The following is a 25702-nucleotide window of genomic DNA, read 5'->3' as shown; positions in this document are numbered from 1 at the left end:
AAATAGCAGTCCCTGCTCTTATGGCAGTTTAAAGTTTAAAGAATGTCACCATTCCCCAACTTCCTACAATTCTGGCAAAAATACAACGATTGTGAATTATATATGATACCATACAAGTCACCAGAAGCCACTCAATCTCTTAAAGTTCGCAATCCAAGCCAAATTCAACTCTTATTCTCAACTCCTATGAACAATTATTTATCAAGTCTTTTTCAACTCAAGCATTTCTTTGACATCTTCACTAACACCAACCATCAGCTGCCACTATGGTATTGCAGTCGCTTCCTCACCTGTTTCTGTCACCAATCTCACCCCGTTCTAGCCATTGCCTTCACCACAGCTCCAGTTAACAGGCTAAATAGTTACTATTTCTCTTCAAACTGTTCATTAGTTCCCCACTGTCCCCAAGGAATAAAAGGAGGGTGCTGAGGCAATCATAAGAGGGTTGTGAGGAAAAAGTGACGAACCTTTACTGAGCGCTCACTATGTGCCAGGCAATGTTTACATAGACTATGCCACTTAAACTTCAAAGTATCATCATCATCATCATTCTGACTTATAAATGAAAAATAGGGGCACAAAAGAGTTAAGTGACTTGCTTAAGGGCACAGATAATTAGGGGAACTAGGGGGGTTAGGCCCCCAACTTGTAGAAATTCACAAGAGGATACTAAAATGTATACGGAAAGACAAAATGACTAGGGTAGCCAAAATTACTTTGCAAAGGAACCAAGTGGGAGCTTTCTCACTACTTGAATCAAAACTCATTATAAAGCTACAGTAATTAAGACAGAGTGTATGGCCTCTGGGTCCTGGAGGAATTGACACCAAATATGCATGAGGTAATTTATTTTTTTGCATGATGGAAAAGTTCTATATCTTGATTGCAGTGGCGTTGCACAATTGAAAACATTTTTCAAAACTCCCAGAACTGTACACTGAAAAAGGAAAATTTTACTCTCTGTATATGATACTTAATAAAAAACATTCATGCTTGACCTCAGCATGGAATGAACTGGTTTACTATTGCAATTAGGGTAATTGTCTTGCAATTAATTCAATTCTCTTCTTCCTCTAGCATATCTAACACTTGGTTACTATGATAAGGAAGCTTTCCATAATTAAAAGTTGATGGTGACAGAGATTCTTTTCTTGACCAAACTTTCGTCAGGCCCCTGAACCTTCTCCCAGCCCCATCTGTGCACTTCCCTGTAGAATCCAGTGTTGGCAAAAACCCTGCTAAGTCCGTTTAACCAGAATTCCCCCCCCCCACCTCCATTCCTGATCACGTTTCTCATCCTCCACCATCCCCCAGGCGATGCCTGATCACCCTGGCCTGTCTTTGGTACAGAATCCTGTTGGGTCTGTTTAGCCAGCATCCCCCATACCCGCGATGCTTCCTCTTAGTCCTTTTCCACCCACTGACCTGCACCCTGCTCCTTGGCCACAAGTTCCCACGTGCCCATGCTGTATTCGGAGCTGAGCCCCATCTGTCTCCCCCCGCCCCCACCCCGGGAAATCCCATTGCAGGGGTGCCTAGACCTGTCGTGATGCTTCTGAATAAGGGCTGCCTTTCCATCTTTGTAACAGGCTGTGGGAGGGGCCTTGAGTCACATGATCTCCCAGAGCTACAGCATCCCCAAGGGATTTGCTGTAATGGGACTCGGGGCCTGATCACGGGAAAGACACATCAAGTCTCAGGGCAGGCGATGGAGGGTTAACCAGAGGTGAGGCCAACAAACAACGTGTCCTCACCTTCACGTGCTCCCTGAGGTCCCTGTTCTCTGGCCGGTGCCTCTAACTAGCTGCAGCAGGGGAGAGGTGGCAAAATCTAGAGCTAGCCCTCGATGGGTATGGCACACACCAGTTTGCTAGTTGTAAATTAGCTCAATTACCTTGCAATTAACTGAACTCTCTTCTTCCACGAGCATATCTTAGGCTGGCCATGAGTTTTCTCAGCGTGTGCATCTAGGTCAGGCGGCTGCAGGGGAGGGCAGCCATCGGAGTCCTTATAATCAGCCAGTGTGCTCATTAACGCGCTTGGAAGGCTCCAAGGACAGTGTGCACTCAGAGCAATTGTTTTTTAAACCCCCCATCTTGTGGCAAGACCAGGCAATTAGGGGGCGCAAGTGAAGGGGATGGCTGAACCACAACCACGCTAAGCGCTGCCAGGCCAACTGACGCACGCTCGGATACACGCGCGGCCAGGCTGAGAACCTCGAGCAGTGCACCTGTGGCCAGGAGGCCTCGGGGTTCACGTGATGACGGGTAAGGAGCGGGCCACAACCTCCGTCTTGGGCCGTGGTGGCTCTAGAGGTGACGCGAGTGTGCGCGTACGCTGCGGCACACACACAACTCACACGAAACTGGCCGCTTCACTCGGATGGAGGACCGTTTCGCTTGTCCGTCCAGCCAGATATACCACGGAGCACGCGTCTCTGCAGCACCGAGAAGGGATGGCCAACTTCTCCCACTGAGCTTCGGTCTTGATTTCGCCTGACTCTTGATGTCGCCTCAGGTCATGATTTCACAAATTTGTGAGATCGAGTCCCGTGTCGTTGGGCTCTGTGCTGTCAGAGCAGAGCCTGCTTGGGATTTTCTCTCTCTCTGTCTCTGTCTCTGTCTCTCTCTCTCTCTGTCTCTCTCTCTCAAAATAAATAAATAAACATTGAAAGAAAGAAAGAAAGAAAGAAAGAAAGAAAGAAAGAAAGAAAGAAAGAAAGAAAGGAAGGAGGAAGAAGAAGAAGAAGAAGAAGAAGAAGAAGAAGAGAAAGAAAGAAAGAAAGAAAGAAAGAAAGAAAGAAAGAAAGAAAGAAAGAAAAGAAAAGAAAAGAAAAGAAAAGAAAAGAAAAGAAAAGAAAAGAAAAGAAAAGAAAAGAAAGAAAGAAAGAAAACTATGCTTTGGCCGTCCAGTCTGGTACTTAGCCTAATTTCGGGCAGGTGGGGGGTGGGAAAAAGAGACACGGGGAGGATGTGTAAAAGAGTTAACAGACTAAACTTGATTTCAAGCCCCCTTGAGGCGCTCCCCAAGTATCCGTTTGCCCAAAGATGGTTGCTATGCAAGTAGAAAAGTATTCTTGTCTGTCCCTGAACCAGGGTCATCTTTCGGGAGCTCTGAGTGAAAAAGGTTTTAGTCCTCTTTCAATACGATGTATCTACTGTTCATGTAATTGTCATAATTGCCATTGGTTAAAATCCACATTGATTTTATTTTATTTTTTAATTTAAAAAAATCTTTATTTATTTTTGAGGGAGAGAGAGAGACAGAGCACGAGCAAGGGAGGGGCAGAGAGAGAGGGAGACACAGAACCCGAAGCAGGCTCCAGGCTGCGAGCCGTCAGCACAGAGCCCGACGCGGGGCTCGAACCCACGAACAGTGAGATCATGACCTGAGCTGAAGTGGGACATTTAACTGACCGAGCCACCCAGGCGCCCCAATCCACGTTGATTTCATAGTTGTGTGAAATTCGGGACTTTCGCCGATCTGTCTTGTCTTCTTTTCCTTTGTGAGGCTTTTCCATGAACCCCTATTATCGCCACGTCTCACACAAACGTCAAGAGGCTCTTTTCAAAACCTGTCCCAAAAGGCCGGCACACCTCAAGGCAACAACGTTAGTGGAAAACAAGGGCCCATCCGCGATCTACGACCCGCACACCTCACCCCAAAGCCATCCTTAGGACCTTGGCGGTGGTCTCACAGGGAGGGTGATCGCGGAAGTGCGCTGCCATCAGCCGGGACAACAGTCCCCGGCTCCATCACATGCAAAGCACCTTTCCCAACAAATAGTTTAATCCTGAAGTGCAATTCACAGACAATACGACTTGCCTACCGCATCGTTTGTAAAAACGCCCTTCCTGTGACACACGGGGAAGTAACAAGGTAAAGATTTAAGTGTCAGGAAGGCATGCCAGGTGCACGTCTGACGACCGTCAGGCAGGAGATCAGTGGCAGATTCAAGGAAGGAGGACATCTGACGCCTGCACCAGATTAGATTCGGCGAGCCTCCACGTAGGCAGGCAGGAGCTACGGACGCGGACTCGGGGTTGGGGGTGGGGGGTGGGGGGTGGGGGGCGGGGTGTGCCACAGCGGCGACGGGCACCGGGAGCAGCCCTGCCGTTCCCGACGGGAGACGCAGAAACCGTGCACAATTCTGGGTGAGGCGCTGGCCAAGAAGAGAAAGAAGCGCACAGCTTGCGCCGCTTCCCCGACAGCCGCATTCCTGCGCGAATTGGCGTGGACTCGAACCGTGGCAGAAAGTAGGTTATTTGTCGGGCCGTTGCTTCTGCTTCGGTGGCGTGCTTTCCGCGTTACGGGGAAAGGAAAGGTCCGGCCCTGCGGCAGCAGCGGAAGTGCGGGCTGCGGGGCCTCGTGGCCCGGAGGCGCAGGCAACAATGGGATGAGGCTTGAGGCTTGAGGCCTGACGCCTGAGCCTGACGCCTGCGGCCTGCAGGGAGCGCGCATGCGCAGGAGCGGGTTGTCGGCTGCTCCGGGAGGGAGGGGGGAGCTGGGGGGCGGGGGGAGGGCGGGGGGCTCACCTCCACTTCCGGCCCAGCCCGCGGCCGCTCCAGAGCCGGGCGGTGGCGGCTCCGACACGTGTTGTTGGCTTTGGATACCCAGATCGCAGGTATGTCGTGCGGTGCTTTCCCGGCGCGCGTTTCTTGCCGTCCATTTGGAAGTTAGGCCGGTGGCTGCACTGTGGAGTGGCGGCGTCTGCAAGACTCTACCTCTAGCTCGACGTGAAAGACGGGACCTTCACCCGGCTCTTAAGGCGCTTGCACTTGCGCTTGCCCTTCTCTTTAGGGCCCCTGTTGTGCCACGATGCAGCAGGCTTTAGAACGAGCTCTGGACCGTGCGGAGTATGTCATTGCCAGTGCCCAGCAGAGGCCTCCTAAAAGGAAAGGCTCAGCGAGTGGGGGAGCATCTCTGGATGAAAAACTTTATGACCTATATGTGGAAGAATGCGGGAAAGAGCCTGAGGCTACGGAGGAATTAAGAAGCAACGTGAACTTGTTGGAGAAGCTCCTGAGGAGAGAGTCGTTGCCGTGCTTAGTGGTCAACCTATACCCAGGAAAGGAGGGATATTCGCTGATGCTCGAGGGCGAAAATGGATCCTATTCGGAGACCATTCGACTGCCTTATGAAGAAGGGGAGTTGCTCGAATACTTGGATGCTGAACAATTACCTCCTGCTCTGGTGGATCTCCTGGAAAAATCTCAGGTTAACTTTTTTCACTCTGGGTGTGTCATAGCTCAGGTACGGGACTACAGGCAGTGCAGTCGGGAACCTCCCGGCTACGCAAGCAGGCATGTTCTCCTGCGGCCAACGATGCAGACGTTAGCCTGCGACGTGCAGTCCATGAGCAGCGATGACCAGACCTGGACCCAGGAAGACAGGCTTTTGCTGGAGAGCCAGCTGATCTTAGCTACGGCCGAACCGCTGTGTCTTGATCCTTCTGTATCAGTAGCCTGCACTGCAAACAGGCTGCTCTATAACAAGCAAAAGATGAACACTGGCCCCATGAAAAGGAGCTTCAAGAGGTATTCTGCACCCTCCCTGAACCGGCAGCAGGAGCTGTCTCATCGTCCACCTCCTCCTGAGCTGAGAGTATGGGCCTCTTGCAAGAAAAGCAGAGAAAGGCAAGCAGGTCCGCAGCACGACCTCAAAATTTCTAAAGCGGGGAACTGCGTCGATATGTGGAAACAGAGACCCTGTGACTTGGCCGTACCTTCTGGAGTGGACGTGCAGAAATACGCCAGAGGGAAGAAGTCCGCCAGATACGATGGCTCGCCACCGACGGCCTGGCCAGCCCACAAGGTAGAAGGTGATTCCGTATTGGGCTGTGAAGCTGGCGGCGAGTCTCAGACAGCGCAGCTGACTTCCATGCAGCCGCCGGATGACCCACCTTTGTCTGGAAGAAGAAGGCCCCGCAAAGAAGCCAGACGTGAGGGACAGGGGTCTCCTCCGCACTCCTCCACAGACGACCATCCAGACAGTGTCCGGCCTGGCTCAAAGACGGATGCTGGGACGGAAGCCATTCGGTCAGCTGTCTTGGTCCAGCGCAAGGCCAAGTGTCCCGCCGCCGCGTCACACGGCTCCAGTGGCTCAGCCAGCCTCAGCCAGCCGCCTCCCGGGAAAGAAACAGCACAGCCTGAGACGGTGTCGGTTTGGTCTTCAGTCCTGGGGAAGGGAGTCAGCCATCCACCTCTACGCTTCAGACTTTCCTGGAGCTCAGGAGGGACTCGGTCAGGCAACAGTTTCACCCCAGTGGAGGCAAGCGGCTTCTTTAAATCTCCAGCTCCTGCTCCTGCTCCTGCTCCTCAGCCCCCGAGTCTTTCCCAGAATTCGTCTGTGGACGTGAATCGAGTGAGCATGTTTCCCGCAGCCGCCCTGTCCAGCAGCAGCTCGCCACAAGGAACCCTGGCCCCCCCGGTCACGGCCAACTCCCAGCAGTCCTCTGCGGGAGCGACTCGAGGTAGCCCGCTTCCTGCGGCCACACCGTCCACCGCCGGCTCATCACAGACAACCCTGGCCCCCCCGGTCACAGCCAACTCCCAGCAATCCCCTGTGAGAGTGATTCGAGTTAGCCCGCTTCCTGCAGCCACACCGTCCACCGCCGGCTCATCACAGACAACCCTGGCCCCCCCGGTCACGGCCAGCTCCCAGAAGCCCTCTGCGAAACAGGTGACTCAAGTTAGCATGCTTCCCGCGGCCACCCTCTCCACTACCGGCTCATCACAGACAACCCTGGCCCCCCCGGTCACGGCCAGGTCCCAGAAACCCTCTGCGAAACAGGTGACTCAAGTTAGCATGCTTGCCGCGGCCACCCTCTCCACTACCGGCTCATCACTGACAACCCTGACCCCCCCGGTCACGGCCAGCTCCCAGAAACCCTCTGCGAAACAGGTGACTCAAGTTAGCATACTTCCCGCGGCCATCCTCTCCACTACCGGCTCATCACTGACAACCCTGGCCCCCCTGGTCACGGCCAACTCCCAGCAATCCCCTGTCAGAGTGATTCGAGTTAGCATGCTTCCTGCAGCCACACCGTCCACCGCCGGCTCATCACAGACAGCCCTGGCCCCCCCGGTCACGGCCAGCTCCCAGAAGCCCTCTGCGAAACAGGTGACTCAAGTTAGCATGCTTCCCGCGGCCATCCTCTCCACTACCGGCTCATCACAAAGAAGCCTGGCCACCCAGGTCACGGCCTGCTCCCCTGGCCCCAACATCATCCAGCTGGCGGGCCCGGTCTGTGGAGCCCAGGCTTTGGCGAGGGGTTCCAGCCCCGGGCAGGGCTCTACCGCTGGGGCCACAGATCCTGCGGGAATCCAGCCCGGCAGCCTGCCCTCGGGAGCTCGGCCACCAAATGCAGTGCGCACTGCAGCACAGGCCGCGTCTCCAGTCCGCGTTCAGTTTTTTTTAAAAAATGCTTCAGGCCTCAAGCCGGTGACTCTGCTGGAGCTTCCGCAAGGTTTGCCCCCTTTGAACGCCCAACAGCAGCCAGAGCAGCGGCTCTATCAGTTGATTCCACAGGAACAACTTCAGCAAGCCTCCGCTTCTGGTCCTTGGCAGCCAGTGCCACGGGGTCCCGGTGCCCGAGGCCCAGCCCCTCCAGACACGGCCTCACCTGCTCAGCAAGCCGTTGTCCTGAACCGCCGGGGACGGGGACGGGATCAGGGACAGGGGAGTTTGCTGCAGCCCCAGGCAGCTGTGTTGTCTCTGCTTGGCTGTGCTGCAGAGAACCAGGGAAGAGCCGGGCCGAGCGGCCCTCGGCACACGCTGCAGCTGTCCCCTGCCTCGCAGCCGTGGCCACAGCAGCAGGCGCAACAGCATAGAATCTTGCAGCACCTGGTGGCCGTGACAACAGTAGCCACCCAGACGGCTCAGCCTTCTTGGGACCAGCGGGCCGCAAGCCAGTCCGAAGGTAAAAGGAACAGAGGCCCGCCTTCCCCTCCCAGATCCTGAGTCTCGCTTATTTCCTCTCTTTTTAAAAACACCAGAGCGTCGGCCCAAGTGAACTCCGAGGTTTTCCTTCGTTTGGGGTTTTTTCGTTTTTGCTTTTTTAATGTGTCAGCAGCATCTTACCTTTAGATGTATGAACTCTGTACAGAAGCACAACCTCGTGAGTTTTGCACAGAAACAAGGCAGTCATTTAAGAAACTGGGATCGTTTTGCTGAAAGTGATCGAAGTGCCCGGTTCAGTAGTGCTCAGTACGTTCACACTGCTGCGCAGCACGTCTCTAGAATTGCTTTCATCCTGCAGAAGCGACGCTCTTGTCCCCGTCAAGCACCAGCTCCCCATTTCCCTCTCCCCCAGCCCAGGCATGCACGGTATCATTTTCTGTGTCCGCGAGTGTGACTGCTTTAGAGCCTTCGGATAAAGTGCACTCGTGGAACAGGAGGTGTCCTTCTGTGACTGGCTTACTTCACTTAGCGTAACGTCGTCACCGTCAAGGCTCACCCTTGACGCGTTGTAGCGTGGACGGGAAGGCCATAGGTTTTTATGGGGCGCCTGGATGGCTCAGTCGGTTAAGGGTCTGGCTTCAGCGCAGGTCATGATCTCGCGATTTGTGAGTTCGAGCCCCGCGTTGGGCTCTGTGCTGAGAGCTCGGAGCCTGGAGCCTGCTTCAGATTCTGTGTCTCCCTCTGTCTCTGCCCCTCCCCTGCTCATGCTCCCCCCCCCCGCCCCCATCTCTCTGTTTCTCTCTCAAAAAATGAGCGAACGTTAAAAAAAAATTTTAATGGTGTCACTGCACATAATCGGTACTGAACTGACCTATTAATGCTTATCTGTTCTTGAGAGAGAGAGAATGCACGAGTGGGGGGAGAGTCCGAGAGAGAGGGAGACACAGAATCCGAAGCAGGCTCCAGGCCCTGAGCGGTCAGCACAAAGTCCGACGGCGGGGCTTGAACTCCCAAACTGTGAGGTCATGACCTGAGCCGAAGTCGGGTGCTTAACCAACTGAGCCACCCAGGCGCCCCTGAAGCGACCTGTTAAATAGGAGAAACACCTTTCAGAAGAACGTCGTTTGGTGTGTGTCAAAAAGGTTCGCGTGCAGCGTATTAAATGCAATCCTTACAAATTAGTTTTGAAAGAAACTGTGAAAACTACCAAAAGATGATGCTTGTCAGGCTCATATGGAGGATGTGGGAGCCCTCCCAACGTGCAGAGTGGCTCAGGGGCGCCCGTGTTGGGGGCGGTCCACAGGCTGAGCTCAGCCCTTCTCCTCCAGGTACAATCACTGGGCCTGAAAAGGCACTTGTGGGAGGTCTTTGCTTTCTCCCTATCAAATCATTTGCTTGTTTTAGAACTCCAGGTTATTTGCAGAAATTGAACAGCTAAACATTTGAAAATGAGTTTTCTTTGTTTGCTTTTCAAGCGTTTGCTACCTTGGTCACTTCTGACGTGGAATCCACCCCCCCGGCCCCCCACCCATTCCTGCCTGTCCCCTCCCGGTGATCATCACTTGTTCGGCAGCCCCTGCTCCCTCGTGTCTGTTCCTTCTGTCTTGTGTCAGTGGGGCTCAGCAGATCCCCGAAGTTCGTTCTCTTTCGCCTTTCTTTTTATTGAGGTGTAATTCACAGAAGCGACAAGGAACCATTTTAAAGTTACGGCCGCGTGGCATTGAATGCCTTCACGTTGCTGTGCGACCACCTCTTCCATTTCCAAAACGTTTTCATCACCCCAGAGAAATCTCTGTAGCCACTAGCACGGGGGTCCCGTCCTCCCCTCCCCCAGCCCCGGAAACACCAATCTGCTTTCTGGCCCGTGGACTTTCCTGTTCTAGATGCTTGCCAATGATGGAGTCAAATGGTATGTGACCTTTTTTGTCTGGCCTCGTTCACTTGGCCTAGTGTTCAAGGTTCCTCTTCGGTGTGACACGGATCGGGCTTCGTCCATTCTTTCATGGCTGAATAATATTCCCTTGTCAGCACAGACCGCATTTAGCTCCTCCGTTATCCACTGATGGACACGGAGGTTGCTTCCAGCCTTTGGGCATTGTGAACGGTGTTGCTAGGATCATTGGCGTTTGAGAGCTTCGTCTATTTTGTTCCCTTGCCATTTCCAAAGGGCAACCTGTCCACATAAAATTTGTTTTCTACGTACACACGCATGTGTCCCTGCCTCTTGCCCTAAGAAAGAAGGGAAATGTGGCCTGGCAGTTCCAAAAGAGATGAGTGAAAAGGCGGGTAACCGGTGGGTGACTCCCACGTGATCGACCCGGCTGTACTAATGTGCTACGGATCCTGGCGAGGGAGGATTTTGGCCAACTTCAAGCAAACAAGTCAGATGTGCCACGTGAGTGACAGGGAGCCCACGAGAGCTTTGTGTAACCCATCGTGGACATCTTTGGGTGTGGTGGCTGCGCTTTGAAGAAGTGAACTTGCTCAGGAGAGTGTGTGCTAGGCCTTGGGAACCAGCTAGACACCCGTGCTCAGAATCTCACCTGATTCGATGTACTTGTTTCCTTTTGCCCTCTATCTGGCCCTTTTTGTAGTGGTGACCCTTGAACCGTGTGGGGGTTAGGGGCGCCGGTTCCCCACGAAGTCAAAAATCTGTGTGTGGCTTTTGCGTAACCAAAAACTTAATCCCTAATAGCCTACTGTTGACCAAACACCTCACCGATCACTTAAACTGTCGAGTAATGTATTTTGTACGTTATATGCGTTATAGACTGTATTCTTACAATAAAGTAAGCTAGAGAAATAATGCTATTAAGAAAATTATAAGGAAGAGAAAGTACATTTACAGCCCAGTACTTATCTATGGAAAAAATATGCATATAATGGACCTGCAAAGTTCAAATCTATGTTGTTCAAGGTTCAGCTGTACTACACGGAGACATAGCTGAGCTTGTGGTTGAGTAATGTGGCAGTCCCCTCCTAGGCAAGCAAATAAATTCAGCTTTGTATCAGATTACCGTTGGTGGTCTATGTTATTTCTTTCTAATCATCCCCTCCAAGGTTGGTAGTTTGATGCCACTGCAATTTGATGCAAGGGTAAGCACTTCTCAAGTAAAATCCCAGGGTATGTATTTATTCACAGAACTCTGTAAGGAGGACTTCCCGTGTGCCTTGTACCGTCTTAGGGCCCCAGCTGGGATGGGGAGAACAGAGACACCAAGGAAAAGGAAAACACCTCTACAGAATCTAGGTCCTATTCACTCTCAGATCATTTTGTCCTTTAGCAATGTAAGCTATGTTCCCAATATGATAAAGTCTCAATAGAATGATGAATGTTAAACATACAAAGATAAGTACACAATAAGAGATTGGGAAAGAGAAGGCTCAAGATTTTAGTGGCTTCACACCCTATCACAAGTCAGAGGGCAGAACACAGACCATGAGATGATGGAGATACGATTAGATGGAAAAGTACTGCTCAGCCCCTGGAGTCCAGGCACATGGACTTCTGCACTGAGAATTGTACTTTTGTGTAAGTGGCAAGTTAAAAATCTGTCCTCCCATTCTCGATTTCTATTTTGAGAAAATCTTGGGGAAAATATCCAATTCTAAGAAGCTTCTGTTTTCTTCCAAGTGCCACACACATGTTAGGTTCCTTACTGGACAGGTTGTCTCCAGGGTCCTGTTCCCACTTCTCCCCACCTTCCAGCCGATACCAGTCTTGTCTTTGGTTTTGTGTGTTGCCACCTACGGTAGCACCGTGGCCACCTGTTCATTAGAGAAAGCTGCGTTTCTTCTTACCGGAAAGGATGAGGACAACCTTGATAGAGTCTTAGCAGTGTTTCAGGTAAATATTTTTTCCAGGAAATCATCTTTCATCTCCAGAACTTCAGTACTTCAGCTTCAGGGAAAATGTACTTAGCTGCTTTAAGTGCATCTTGAAAAGCACCTAGGCTATAAAATACAGGATTTCTCCCCCTCTCTCCTCACTACATGCTAGGCTAGGCACTGTTCTGTTGTACATTTTAACTCACTCAGCCCTTGAGAGGACCATGTAAGGAAGGTGCAAATATGGATGAGAAAATAAGGCATTGGTAGCTAAAGTTCTTCACCCACCTATGAACCGTCAAAGCCCAGATTTGTACCCAAGCCTCTCGGGGTAAGAGACCATGTCCTCTCCCAAACTGCCGTCTCCACTGCCTCGCTGAGAGCAAGACATAGACCCATCCACAGTGGGCTCACCATATGGCTGGAGAGAGCCCAAGGCATATGGATGAAATGACAGATTACAGCCTGTCACTTAACTATATGTTGGTGTTCGAGGGGAGCTAATAACTGACATTTCTACCATAGTTTGGAACCATCTGAAAGAGAGAGCGATTCAGGAGTCAAGACAGCCAGACACCGATATATTCTCTTTGTAAGTGACACTCATATATTAGAAGATGTCATTGAGATCTGGGCCAAGCAAGTGTCGTACTACTGTGCCATGGGAGTAGGGACATCCTGGGAGAAGTGAGTGGGCAGAGCAAGGCTGAGGTTAAATTGTACATAGTGGCCAGATTACTGAATGGTTATGACGGCAGGCTAGAAAGGAGCTGCTTGCAAGGCAGGCATTACTCATTTAATCCTCAAAATGACCCTATTGGTGGTCAGTGTTGTGAACTCCATTTTCTTTTTTTTTTCTTTGTTTTTTAAATGTTTATTTATTTTTGAGAGAGCGCGAGCGCGTGAGGTGCAGAGAGAGGGTGGAGGGAACAGAGGATCCAAGGCAGGCTCCAGTGCTGACAGCAAGAGCCCGATGCGGGGTTCAAACTCACGAACCAGGAGATCATGACCGGAGCTGAAGTTGGACGCTTAACCTACTGAGCCACCCAGGTGCCCCCCTCTCCTCCATTAACTCCATTTTCAAATGAGACAGCTGAGAGAGAGGATGCTGTGACTGATGTAGCTGATGGAGGGCCCGGGATTTGAACCTAGACAGCCTGGCTCCAGAACCCATGATCTTAACCACATTGAAGCTGCTTAATACATTTGCAGGGTCAGTCTGGGAGTAACTAGGACTAGGTACAAATGCTGTTTATAAAATTCCTTCCATAGGAAAACACTTATAAATCATACTTAGAAAACGTCCCTTTCATAGGGCGGGACGTCCTCCATATAGAGGACACACATTATTGACCTCCCTGTAGTTGCGAGTTACCTGCTGTATTGAAATGAGCAAGCACACTTATCCCAAAGTGACCTCATTCTGCCTTTCCGGGACCATGAGTCCGCTGAGGCTGGAGCAGAGTGGAGGAAGCTTCCACCGAACTGGGCTTCCTGACTGGGCAGGACGGCACTTCTAACAGGCTCCAGGGAGGACTGCGAGGGGCATGAGAATCCACCTGCCCGCACGCTAACAAGTGAGTCTGCTTTCACCTTGTGGGTGCTGGCAGAAATCACGAGAACGGTGGGTCGGACAGAGATGAAGGATTGCAACACTCGTAGCGCAACAGGCAGCATGAGCTTCATGTTTGCATTGGTTCTCTTGCCCTCCGCATCCCACTGGGGCAACACAGCGGTGGGCCCATGTGGGTGCTGCACGCACAGTGGCTGTGTGTCACTGGGGAGGAACCAAGCTTTGGAAATATTAATATTTAAAATTTGGTTACGTTTATTTATTTGAGAGAGAGACAGAAAGAGAGACAGAGAGACAGAGTGCACATGGGAAGGGCAGAGAGAGCGAAAGAGAGAGAGAGAGAATCCCAAGCAGGCTCCACACTGTCAGTATAGAACTTGAACTCACGAACTTTGAGATCATGACCTGAGCCGAAACCAAGAGTCGGATGCTTAAGTGACTGAACCACCAAGGTGCCCCTGGAAACACCAATATTTTAAAGAGGGCTGCAAGCAAATCTGCCGCATTTTTGACCTAAAGAGAAACCTTCTCCTACTAGTCAACAAACACATTTTTCTTTGGCTCCATATGGAGACACGATCTCTATCTCCTAAGGCTGTTCACTATACAAACTTCCTTGGAAAGTTAGTTCAGAAGAAAAGCTGCCTGTGCCTCTGCTCACAAGACCTGCAGAAACAAGAGAAAGCCATGGAAAAATGTCTCCCAACAGACCGCAGGTGCTGGCGGCGGGAATTCCCAGCCAACCTCTTTAAATATCTAGTGTCCAACTCCAGCCTGTGTGGCACCCAAGCAGTTTGTGTGTCCCTTCATTGGTAAGGTGGTTTTCTCACGATTGTTCTGAAGGAGAGCGGTAAGGGCGCAGGTTCCTCTGCTGGAACGTGGACCCACGCTATATATCCGGGAAGGGACGCTGGCACTGGTACTCTCCTCTACCGGATATTGGGAGGAAAGGGACCCATGCCTTCTCTTCTCTTGCTACCTTGGCCTTGGAAGTTTTTCTTTCTCCCAGTAAAGCTAATGACTGAATTCATTTTAAGCCCCGGTATATGTCAGTAAGACCCAAATGGTCTCACCACAGTAGATAAAGAGAAATAAATAACATTTGGGGCGCCTGGGTGGCTCAGTCGGTTGGGTGTCCGACTTCAGCTCAGGTCATGATCTCACAGCTGGTGAGTTCGAGCCCCGCATCGGGCTCTGTGCTGACAGCTCAGAGCCTGGAGCTTGCTTCCGATTCTGTGCCTCCCTCTCTCTCTCTCTGCTCCTCCCCCACTCATGCTCTCTCTCTCTCTCTCAAAAATAAATAAACATTAAAAAAAATTTAAAAAAAAGAGAGAAATAACAAGACATTCTAGAGTTCCCAGCAGCCAGAAGGAGAAAGATCAAACAGGACAGACAACCAGCGAAAACAATTGCTAGAGAAGACTTGGGGCGCCTGGGTGGCTCAGTCAGTTTAAACGTCTGACTCTTGATTTTGGCTCAGGTCACGGTCTCACCGTTCCCGAGTTCAAGTCCCATGTCAGGCTCTGCACTGACATCGCAGGGCCTGCTGGGGATTCTTTCCTCTCTCTCTCTGCCCCCTCCCCCTTGCACTCTCTCTCACTCTTGAAATAATAAACTAAATAAAATAAAACTAGGATTTAAAGAGATTCAAATACAGCATGAGGGTGACCAAGTGCCCCAGTTTGCCCGGGACTGAGACAACTCCAGGGATATGGGACCTGCAGGGCTGATACCAGGACAGTTCTGGGCCAACTGGGATAAGTTGGTCACCCTCTACATGCACATATCTTCCCACACATGCAAACTTTCTGAAACTAGATGCTATGATTTCAAACTTAAAGATACATCAGGTGAATTAAAAGAGAGGATGGCTACTCTTGCAGCCATACTTAGTAATCTGAGTGAAGGGAGGAAATATCTCAAACCATAATATCTCAAAAATACAAAAATATGGAACTTACAGGGAAAAGATAAGAGTCTTCGTGGAGGATAGATCTAGGAGACATAACAAGCAAAAACGGGTGATCGAGGAGAGGGAACTGGTGGAGGAAAAGCATAATTAAACAAATAATAAATGAAAATTTCCTTGAACAAAACAAAGGCCCAAGTTTGCAGACTGAAAAAGTGCACCAAGTTCCCAATAGATTCCATGACAATCCCAGCAAATAATCTACCAATTATCATCGATTAAATTACTGTTCACCAAGTACTGATTCCCTTTCCTTTATCTAACATGGGTGAGCAGATCATGCGTCCCTAGCTCCTGACTTGGAGTCGCCTATGTGACTCACTTGGGCCAATGGACTGGTAGTGGATATAATACAAGCAGAAACCTGAATTATACCTGCTTGGTGGGCTCACCATTTTCAAACTCAAAAATAAAAAAGCCAGTTATTTTACTAATCAAATGAATTTCCTGAGGAATAGCAGAGCAATTGCAGCTTGGGACATGCATGCAAGCCCTGGGGAGCCACAGGTAAGTCCAAGGAGATAAAGGGAAGGTCAGCTTTTATTAGGTTGTTTTTTAAACGGTGGTTGGAATTTTTTTATGTGTATGTAGGTATATATGTATGTATGGACGTATGTATGTAGTTTCTACACCCAACGTGGGGCTTGAACTCATGACCCCAAGATCAAGACTCATGTGCTTCTCGGACTGATCCAGTCAGGCACCCCATTTATTAGGATTTAAGAGGAAATTGGGGAGGGTTGTTCGAAACAGAAGTTCACGGGGCGCCTGGGTGGCGCAGTCGGTTAAGCGTCCGACTTCAGCCAGGTCACGATCTCGCGGTCCGTGAGTTCGAGCCCCGCGTCAGGCTCTGGGCTGATGGCTCGGAGCCTGGAGCCTGTTTCCGATTCTGTGTCTCCCTCTCTCTCTGCCCCTCCCCCATTCATGCTCTGTCTCTCTCTGTCCCAAAAATAAATTAAAAACGTTGAAAAAAAAATTAAAAAAAAAAAAAAGAAAGAAAAGAAACAGAAGTTCACTAGAGAACAAGAGTTTCAGGTTGTGGCGATTTCTTATTGGCTACAAATCGTGGTTAGTACTACTGCTGAGGCAGGAAGGGAACTTTCGGAAAAGCAGATCATGAAAACCCTATGTGCAAAATGTCCTTCCCTTGTCAAGATAATTCTTACCTTGCTTCTTGCTGCTGGTTATGCAGGCGGTAGTGGGTGGTACATGCGTGAGAGCCCCCCGCCCCACCTTCCGGGCTTCCTAACTCCTTTTTTTTTTTTTTTTTAATATAATTTATTGTCCAGTTGGCTAACATACAGTGTATACAGTGTGCTCTTGGTTTGGGGGGTAGATTCCCATGATTCATCGCTTACATACAATACCCAGTGCTCATCCCCAAAATAGTTTCCTAACTCCATTTTAAGTGAGGGTTCCTTTATTTTCACATCCTCCTGTCCTTCTGCTTTGTGCCCCAAGGAGAGCAAGCTTTGGGAGGCTCCTGATTCAAGGACGAGAACTACATCAAGTGGACCTGGAACCAATCTGAATCTTAGTGTCAAGCCCAGCATAGATTTGTCGAAGTGTCAGTGACCAATAAATGCTCCGTGTTTAATGCAGATGGGATTTTTGTGGTAGTTTGTTACATAGCATTATTGTGATGCTAGCTGATATACATACAGAGGCATACCTTGGTGAAATTCTAAATCTCAAGAATAAAAAATAAATCTTAAGTTTCCGCTAAGAAAGAGTATGTTTTCTATAAATAGAAAATAAGATGAGGGGTGCCTGGGTGGCTCATTCAGTTGAGCGTCTGACTTCGGCTCAGGTCATGCTCTCACCATCTGTGGGTTCGAGCCCCTCATCGGGCCCTGGGCTGACAGCTCAGAGCCTGGAGCCTGCTTCGGATTCTGTGTCTCCCTCGCTCTCTGCCCCTCCCCCACTCGTGCTATGTCTCTCTCTCTCTCTCTCCCTCTCTCTCTCTCTCTCAAGAGTGAATAAACGTTGGGGCGCCTGGGTGGCTCAGTCGGTTGGGCAGCCGACTTCGGCTCAGGTCACGATCTCACGGTCCGTGAGTTCGAGCCCCGCGTCGGGCCCTGTGCTGACAGCTCAGAGCCTGGAGCCTGTTTCGGATTCTGTGTCTCCCTCTCTCTGACCCTCCTCCGTTCATGCTCTGTCTCTCTCTGTCTCAAAAATAAATAAACGTTAAAAAAATTAAAAAAAAAAGAGTGAATAAACATTAAAAAATTTTTTTAAGGAGAAGAAAATAGGATGAATATTGGACTACTCTTATACAACATTGGAAGTCCTAGAAGATAGAAGATGTTGACATAACATCTAGAGACTTCTGAGAGTACAGGACTGCCGCCCCAGAACTCCATACCCAGCTAGCATTTTATGTATCCATTAAGGTAAACAATTTTTTTTCATTTTTTAAGAATTAAAATATATGAACAGCCACAAGACCTGTTTGAGAGAAATACTTAAATCATTCTAACCAAACAATGATTGAACAAAAACAGAAGCCTCAAGTACTAAAGTGTAAATGGATAATGATTGGGTTCCCGAGAATAAGTAATGTGTGCTTTCATCTAAATCAACCATAAATGAACATCTTGGAATATGTACTATGAGTACGAGATAAGGATTCTTTTCTTTCACATGAGGATTCTTAAAAGAACTTGCTGCAATGGTAATTTTAATAATAGTCTAGAGCTAAACTATTTCATTGACACCCAGGCGTTGATGTGGTGAACATGGAGGTAGAGGAGAGAAAGAGCATTTAAATTCCTCAGCTAGAGCCACAGGGGGAGGGAAGCTAAAATAGTGTAACGACCTCATCTTATTGGGGTACATGATGCAAGGAAGAGTAAACTGTCTTGGTAAGAAGAGTTAGAGGTCTCATGTCGAATAACGGTAACAAAATATGCAATTAAGCATGCCAGAGAATAAACTGCCATTAAAAGAATGGAAAAGTAGGGGCACCTGGGTGGCTCAGTTGGTTAAGTGTCTGACTCTTGATCTTGGCTCAGGTCATGATCTCACAGTTAGTAAGTTCGAGCCCCGAGTCAGGCTCTGCGCTGACAGTGCAGAGTCTGCATGGGATCCTCTCTCTCCCTCTCTCTCTGCCCCTCCCCTGCCCATGCTCTCTCTCTCTCTCCCAAAATGAATAGACAAATTTTTTTAAAGAATGGAAAAATACAATGGAATGTCCAAATTAGCAAGGGCAAAAAATAGACCAAATAGCAACTTGATAAAACTTAATAAAAACAGAAAAAGTGAAGGAACAGAAGCAACATCAAAAGTAAAATGATTGGATAAATTTCATATATTGAAAAAAAAAAAAAAAAGTAAAATGATTGGGGCGCCTGCATGGCTCAGTCAGTTGAGCATCCAACTTCGGCTCAGGTCATGATCTCACAGCTTGTGAGATCGAGCCCCACATCCGGCTCTGCACTGACACTGTAGAACCTGCTTGGGATTCTCTCTCTCTCCCTCTCTCTCTCTGTCCCTTTCCTTCTTGCTTTCTCTCTCTCTCTCTCTCTCTCTCTCTCTCAAAATAAAGAAATAAACATTTTTTTAAATACATAATTTTTTAAAAACGTTCAAAAACGGGTAACAGCATCCACTCCAGAATTTACCCTAAAAAGAAGCAAGGAGAATTAAAATCTAGAGCCATCCAACTAAAGTATGGTCTCCCAACCAGCAGCGCTGGCACCTGTGAGAGCCGGTTAGAAGTTCAGATTCTCGGGCCTCATCCCAGACCTGCTGAATCAGAATGTGCATTTTGCCAAGATCCCCAAGTTTGCCAAGTGCTGCTGTGGAAAGTCTCTTGGCAAGCTAATAATGAACACAGAGTCTCAGGCTTGTCGAAGTGGGATGTAGCCTGGACCCTTATGTTCTTACCAAGTTCCTCAGGTGGCTGTGATGCCAGCCGAACTTTGAACACCACTGCACGGAGAGCTGTGCACATGAGGCACGTGCCGCTATTGACAGTTCAATTTGAACTTCAAAGTGAACAACATTCAAAATTCACGCACACTAGCCATAGTCCAGTGCTCAAGAGTCACTCTACTCTATCAGGCAGCGCAGGTAGAACATTTCCATCATTGCAGAAAGTTCTGTTGGACAACACTGGCCTCCTAGGCTCTCAGTCTTGGCTACACATTAGAATCACCGGCCATAGTTTATTGCTCTTAGTGTGTTTTAAATTTCAAGGCAGAATGCTATTTTAAGCCTCATCCTACAGGCATTGTACCTTCATAGAAACCTGACTGACCTACCATTTTCCAGTAAGAACACCATTAGGAAAGCCATGACCTTGGCCTTGATAAAACCGCACATTATTTCCTGCTCAGATGACCATGTGAGACCTTGTCATTTAAGTTTGGGCCAGGTTCTACATAGGTAACTTTGTGGATGTGATATTTCTTCATTTTCCCTTTCATCAATGGAACAGATCCCATAAAAGCGCTAAGAAAAACTTTCCAGGATTCCGTACGACTCATACTCATTCTTTCTGCCATGGTGATTTTTGTTTAGGGCCATTACCCACTACTCATTGCATATCTACATACAGAATCTGATTTTTCACCGGCCGCCCCAGGCTGCCTGTTCAATAGGTGTACAACAATGACCAAACTGTCTCTCTCTAGATCAGCCCCCACCGCCAACCTGCAGAATGTACAGAAATATCATCTCCAAACGCCTGACTTCCAGCCGATCGGGTTCCGCTTTGTCCTGTACACGTTTTCGCACAAACCTAATGCACCTCCTTCGGCCTCTGCTTTTACAAGGACAGTGAAACCCCAGAGACGCAGGCTGCTGTAGCGATGTCCTTTGCGGCTTCTGACTCATAGACACGCCTCCGTTTCAGACTCGAAGAATCTCCAGGGGTCACTCAACGAGGTTACTTGAATGGAGTAGTTCTTTATGGAGATTTGCATGGCGGGGCACTTTCATGTGCTGTGTCTTCTTGTCCCTGCCCAAGGCCCCGGAAGATCTATTTGACATTCCACTACATGGAGACACCTCTCCCCTGACCAGCCATTACCTAACCAAGTGTGCATCTGGATTCTCCCTCCTTTGGGGGTAAGGAGTGGCCCTTATTCTGAGTGTTCAGTCCTGGAGGTGGGAGGGGGCCAGTGGCCCTACATGGCTAGTCATTGTCCTTACCAGGGCTGGGACGAGGTGAGGCAGTGAGGCACGCACTCTCCAGGTCACACAAGAGCAGTTAGGATTTTGACACTGTGTTCACCATGGTTTTTTTGCCTTAATTCTGATTGTTTTTAAATATTACATTAAGTCATTTTTGTCTTGATGACTGAAGTTTGTTCGCTTGGCACTCTGTTAGATTTTGTGCAGGTGCCTCGCTCACCTACCCTAGTCCAAAGCCCTGATCCTCTCCACCAGGCTCCTTTGTCCCTCATTTAATAGAGCCCGGACAGGCCTACCGCTCAGGCCATCACATTGTACTTAGTATAAATCCTGCCTGGTACCCAGTGTAGACCCTGAGCTCCATACAGATGATCGTGGCCTCGTAATCATGCTGTTCACCATCCATCGTACTATGCTTCGTTTTCATAAGTCACTGTTTCATAAACAATTTTCCTTGTTTCTAGGTTGCCTTAATGGCCTCTTTTCACAGCGGGAAGATAGTCTATGTGGCTGATGCACTATACCTAACTATTCTATTATTGGATATTTGGGTTAGTTTCCATTTCTCATTCATAAACAAGCCTTTAGATCTGCAAAGAAGCAAAGGTAGAAACCTGAATGAGAGAGAAGCTGCTCTGCCTCATCAAGTAGGAGGCTTTTTTTTGAGGCCATTTTGGAGTCTGGGGGGTTGGGGATTCTTCTGGTTTTCTGGAGGGGCTGCAAAGAGGAGAAGAGGGTGAGGCAGCTCCCTGGAAAGCTGGAGCCCGAGTTGGCAGCAACAGCGCAGGGGCATTGCAAAGAGGTGTGTGCTGTGGTACGGAAGGTAGCAACTACACGGAGCCACAGGGGAGACCCCACCGTCACTGCCACATCTTCAGGAACGGTCTACGCCAGTATGAACTGACTCATGGACGCATATGAGGGCACTACCAGCACGCTACTTTGCACGTATACAAAGAAGCCACGACACAGGTCAGTTCTGTCCAACAAAGGCAAAGGCAGGATTTATGTCGGATAAAAAGGGAGAGAGAAGAAAAAAGAGCAGACATTTGCAAATGGTGGCATTTGTCGTCTTTTCCTTCGAGTGTCTTCCAATGCTAACAGCTGGCAACAAGCGGAGAGGCCCACGGAGGTGCCTACCGAGGGAAGACCAGCAGGAACACACCTGTAGTCAAAACCAGGCGGCTCCAGGTGGCTTTGCTGTGGCCAGTAAGGATTCAGTCCAGGCCCCGTGGGGCACTGCGGGAAGGAGCAGGAGGGGCTGTTGCAGGATTTCAGGTGTTGAAGGATTCTTTTTAATGTTTTATTTTTTTGAGAGACAGAGCGTGAGCAGGGGAGGGGCAGGGAGGGCGGGAGACACAGAATCCCAAGCAGGTCCCAGGCTCTGAGCTGTCAGTGGGGCTCGAAGCCACGAACGCAAGATCATGACCTGAGCCGAAGTCAGAAGCTTAACCGACTGAGCCACCCAGAGGTGTTGGATTCTAAGCAGAGTTTAAGGAAATGAGGACATGTTCTGAATTCCATGTCCTCAAGAGGCAGAAGCAATGCAGTAATTGGGTGACCTTCATTTTTATCTGAGAGGTGGGAAAATTAATAAGGGGCTAGAGTCATCATTGGTAAAGGCATGGTAGTGAACCTCGTCACTCCGAGGTGGGGGGTTGTTAATCATTTTCCTGCTTGAGGAGTGGCCTCGTCTCTGTCTACTTTCACCAGCAGTCACAGAGTGGCCTTCTCTGGACATTATTCTCCATGACAGCTATGTAGCTTCAGGTGGGAATATCATTGACCCGGCTGCCAGCAGGGCTGTTTTTCACTATCGCAGGGCCTCCTTGCGGCCAAGGGCAGACTAGGTCAGCCTGTGGGATGTACATCGGTAGAGTCGGGTCCACACAAATTAGGGCATTCTGCCCACTCACAGCAGGATCAGTCACCAAGGAAGTGATTTCGGTCATTCGTGGACGCACCAGGATATCCGGGGCATCTCCTCCTCCGTGTTTGGGACAGGCTGCTTCTGCTTTGTGTCTGCCAGCGTCTTTTGATGGCACGCACGTTTCAGTTATGCCCTTGCCCTCATCCGGTTTTTCTTCATCCAGTCTTAGCTTCCCTTCCGTCCAAATGCAGCTCCTTTGGTGATAGCACATTCCCTGTGGAAAATTACCCTTTCAGCAGGCGTGGCGGCTCATCCACACTGGGGCCCGACGGCCTGTACGGGATCCACCTCAGAACAGCCTGCCTGAGACCCAGAAAAGGAGAGTCTTGACCCACCAGCCCATCCTCACGGCCGACGGTTGCCCGTGAGCCCCTCACCGTGCCAGGTGTATGCAGTTGCCACAATGACTGGGCGGCTCCCACAGGCGTCCCCTGCCTGGCAGATGTGAAGCATTTGCTTGACATGCGAGAGGTGAATGAATAAATGGGGGGGGGGGGGGTTGGAATCCAGAATTTTGTTCCTGGGAGTTTTCAGTGATTTCTGCGGTCACCACACGAAGTAGGATCAAGTCTCAAAGAGGCCATCTCATACTGATGTGGTGAAAAACCCTACACCTAACTCAGGTTGCCTGCTCTACCTAGAGGATGCCCGTGGCCCCTTAGAGCTTCTTTGAGTAATAAGCCAGAGTTCTGCCTGGCTCTCCCAGGCTGCAGAATCTTCTGTCCTTAGGGGTGAAGGCCCTCAGTAAGTGCGTGGCCCCACTTACTGGAGCCCACAGATCAGATGCACCCTGGGCCCAGTAATGAGAAAAGGAATAAAACAAAGAAGCAAGACAGATGAGCTCTAGGCTCCTCCTATGCCACCTGTTGGCTGCACACCTTCCTGGGAAACCATGTGGACAGTGTACAGGTTCCCCCCACTATCTGAAAGTAGAGCGTTCCGATGAAACCTTTTCTAACTCGAAATGGCGTAAATCAAGGAAGTAATTATTAATTTATATGAATTTTTTTTAGCTTTCTCAGACCCCAAAAATAACCTCTTAGGCTTTTCTGATTCCTTAGGACACATCTTGCAGCTTGCTGATGGATACACACAAAATAAATCAAGATAACGCACACATGCTCACAGACCCAGCACAAAGCTCAGATCTTGATGGCGAGATGCCCAGTGGAGGCCCCCCCTCCCCCGCGCGGGGAAGGAGCTGGGTGGCGCCGTCCTCGCTGCTCGCAGTGCAAGCTGCCTCTGTCAGGCTCACTGGCAAATAAATGCCCAACGCTCTTTTCACTTTCCACTTTTTTCCCCATAAAAGCTAAAATCCTCTTCGGATTTCTTTCAGTTGGGGAAAACAGGTACTACTGTAGGTCTTTCCTAACAGAGAAGTGTCATAAGACAAAGTTTTGAAAGGCAGGGGATACCTGTACGTCTAATTTTAGCAGTATAACTCCAGCAAAACTCTGGACAGTAGAAGATTAAGTATTCAGGAGGTTAAGACTGGCCAGAACTGAAAAGGACCCCAAAATGTAACGACTGAAACTGGTAATGTACACAGATAGCTAGATCAGTTTCAAAATCCTCTCTCTCCGTGAGCAATTTTCTTCCACTTCACAATCCCTCATTATATACCCTTTCATTCAAAATGTGAATTCTCCTTCCTCTTGTAATTTAACCATCTACTAATCATTTCTGGGATGGAAACACATATTCCTAAGTGAAACGCTTGTGAAGAGCTGAACTAAGCAGACAGCAGGTTTGTGTCTCTAATTTCTTGCCTAATGGTTAATAGGACTGCCAAGGAAGAACTTTTTTAAAGCCTTAAACCGTGATTATGTTTTTGTGCAAACTGAACTTTTTTGGGCCACACAGAGGTTTGTATCTCAGTAAAGTGGAAAAAAGTCCAAAATAATAAAAACACGTTGCTCCAAAATGGTAATTATGAAAATGATTAATAATCTACAAAAATTCAGGGCAACTCGTTCCAAACAAAAGGAAAGCTATGGAGATACGGACTCTAGCCTTGGGTCTTCCGGTCACTAGCTACATGACCTTGGGCACGTGTCTGCATCTCCCACCAAGTTTCTGAGTCCCTTTATTACAAAAATGATTGACATGAGATCAAGAAACAAAAAGAAGATAATAGCAAGGAAGTGTGATGTAAAGAAGAGAATATCAATGTGATGGGACAGGGAAGAAGTCGGACATTTTCTCTGCTTGATTTCCTCTACTATCACTTCTGGCCAGCCCTCCCCACTGCTCAAGCTGCTCTGTAACCAGGGTAATTTATGGTCTCCTTTCACAAAACAACCGTCTCAAGGATGTCGGCAGTGAGCAAGACCAGCTAAGACTTTCCTGTGTTTGAAGTTGAGAGATAAGCAGTTGGCTCCAAATGAGATCTCATTTGTAAACATAAAATAGACTCTGCATACGGTCCGCAGTTCCTACTGAACCCAACGTCATCCTTTATCACTCTCAAGAAGAAGCTTTAAAGATCTGAGCATTTTGAGAGCCTCCACCCCTGCTGTCCTCCCAAAGTCAAAAAATTCCCAGGCTATCAAATGCAGGGTGTGGTAAATTACACAGAGGGCCCAATTCTTCATCCCTCCCCATGTCCATATCTTTTGCCACGTCGTCCTGTAGGGCCCTCCGGCTATAGCAGTCAGCCAGGTACGGAGCCTGGGATCGTGGGGACCAGTGCAAAACAAAACTGCGGGACCCCTTGTTCAAAAAGTAGCAAGTGAGGGCCATTACAGCTGCTGAAATATATAGCTTTTTCCTTTCTTCCACAGTCTGTCTTTCTCTTTCAACATGTCATGGCATTATTTGCTATTTCATGTCATTCTAAATAAAGAAAAAATTTTAATTATTAGCATGAATTTTACAGTTCATCTTTATATTTTGCAAGAAGGGACACTTGAGGCTGGGACATCCGCGCAAAGGGCGTGAGGCAGGCACCCCTGTGCAAAAATAAATGTGCTGCGTCTCCCCTAGGCTGAGAATTTCTAGAGTATGGACACAGTGGCGTATTTACCTTTGAACTCCCAGAGGTGGGCATGGTGCCTGGTAAACACTAAGCGGTCAAAATGTATTTAGGAAAGAAAGAGGAGGAAGAAGAAAATGAGTTTGAAAATCAGTTTTGCTTGGGAAAATGTCAAGAAATTGGCACAAATATCACTAGTGAGAATATAAAATGGTGCACCCACTTTGGAAACCAGTTTGGCGGGTCCTCAAAGAGTTAAACATAAAGTCCCCATAAAACCCAGCAGCTCCACTAGGTACACACCCAAGAGAACTGAAAGCACATGTCCACATAGAAATTCGTACATGAATGTTCACAGCAGCGTTATTCGTAATGGCCACAAAGTGA

General features: G+C 49.0%; 1 protein-coding gene and 1 long non-coding RNA gene across 2 annotated transcripts in view; one reads left to right on the top strand and one right to left on the bottom strand.

Annotated features, from left to right (window-relative positions):
• LOC131502261 (uncharacterized) overlaps window positions 1–25702 on the bottom strand; it is a 138363-nt gene that overhangs the window by 92500 nt on the left and 20161 nt on the right. The gene's annotated exons all lie outside the window — the stretch shown is intronic.
• LOC131502259 (transcription factor SPT20 homolog) lies at window positions 4589–10907 on the top strand. Its single transcript, XM_058712939.1, has one exon. It carries the CDS (start codon window positions 4819–4821, stop codon window positions 7960–7962), a length of 3144 nt encoding a protein of 1047 aa, XP_058568922.1. The 5' UTR covers window positions 4589–4818; the 3' UTR covers window positions 7963–10907.

The sequence above is a fragment of the Neofelis nebulosa genome, chromosome X, assembly GCF_028018385.1.
Source record: "Neofelis nebulosa isolate mNeoNeb1 chromosome X, mNeoNeb1.pri, whole genome shotgun sequence".
Taxonomy (NCBI): Eukaryota; Metazoa; Chordata; class Mammalia; order Carnivora; family Felidae; genus Neofelis; species Neofelis nebulosa.
Note: the sequence above shows the minus strand (reverse complement) of the source record. Positions and strands in the feature narration are given on the sequence as shown.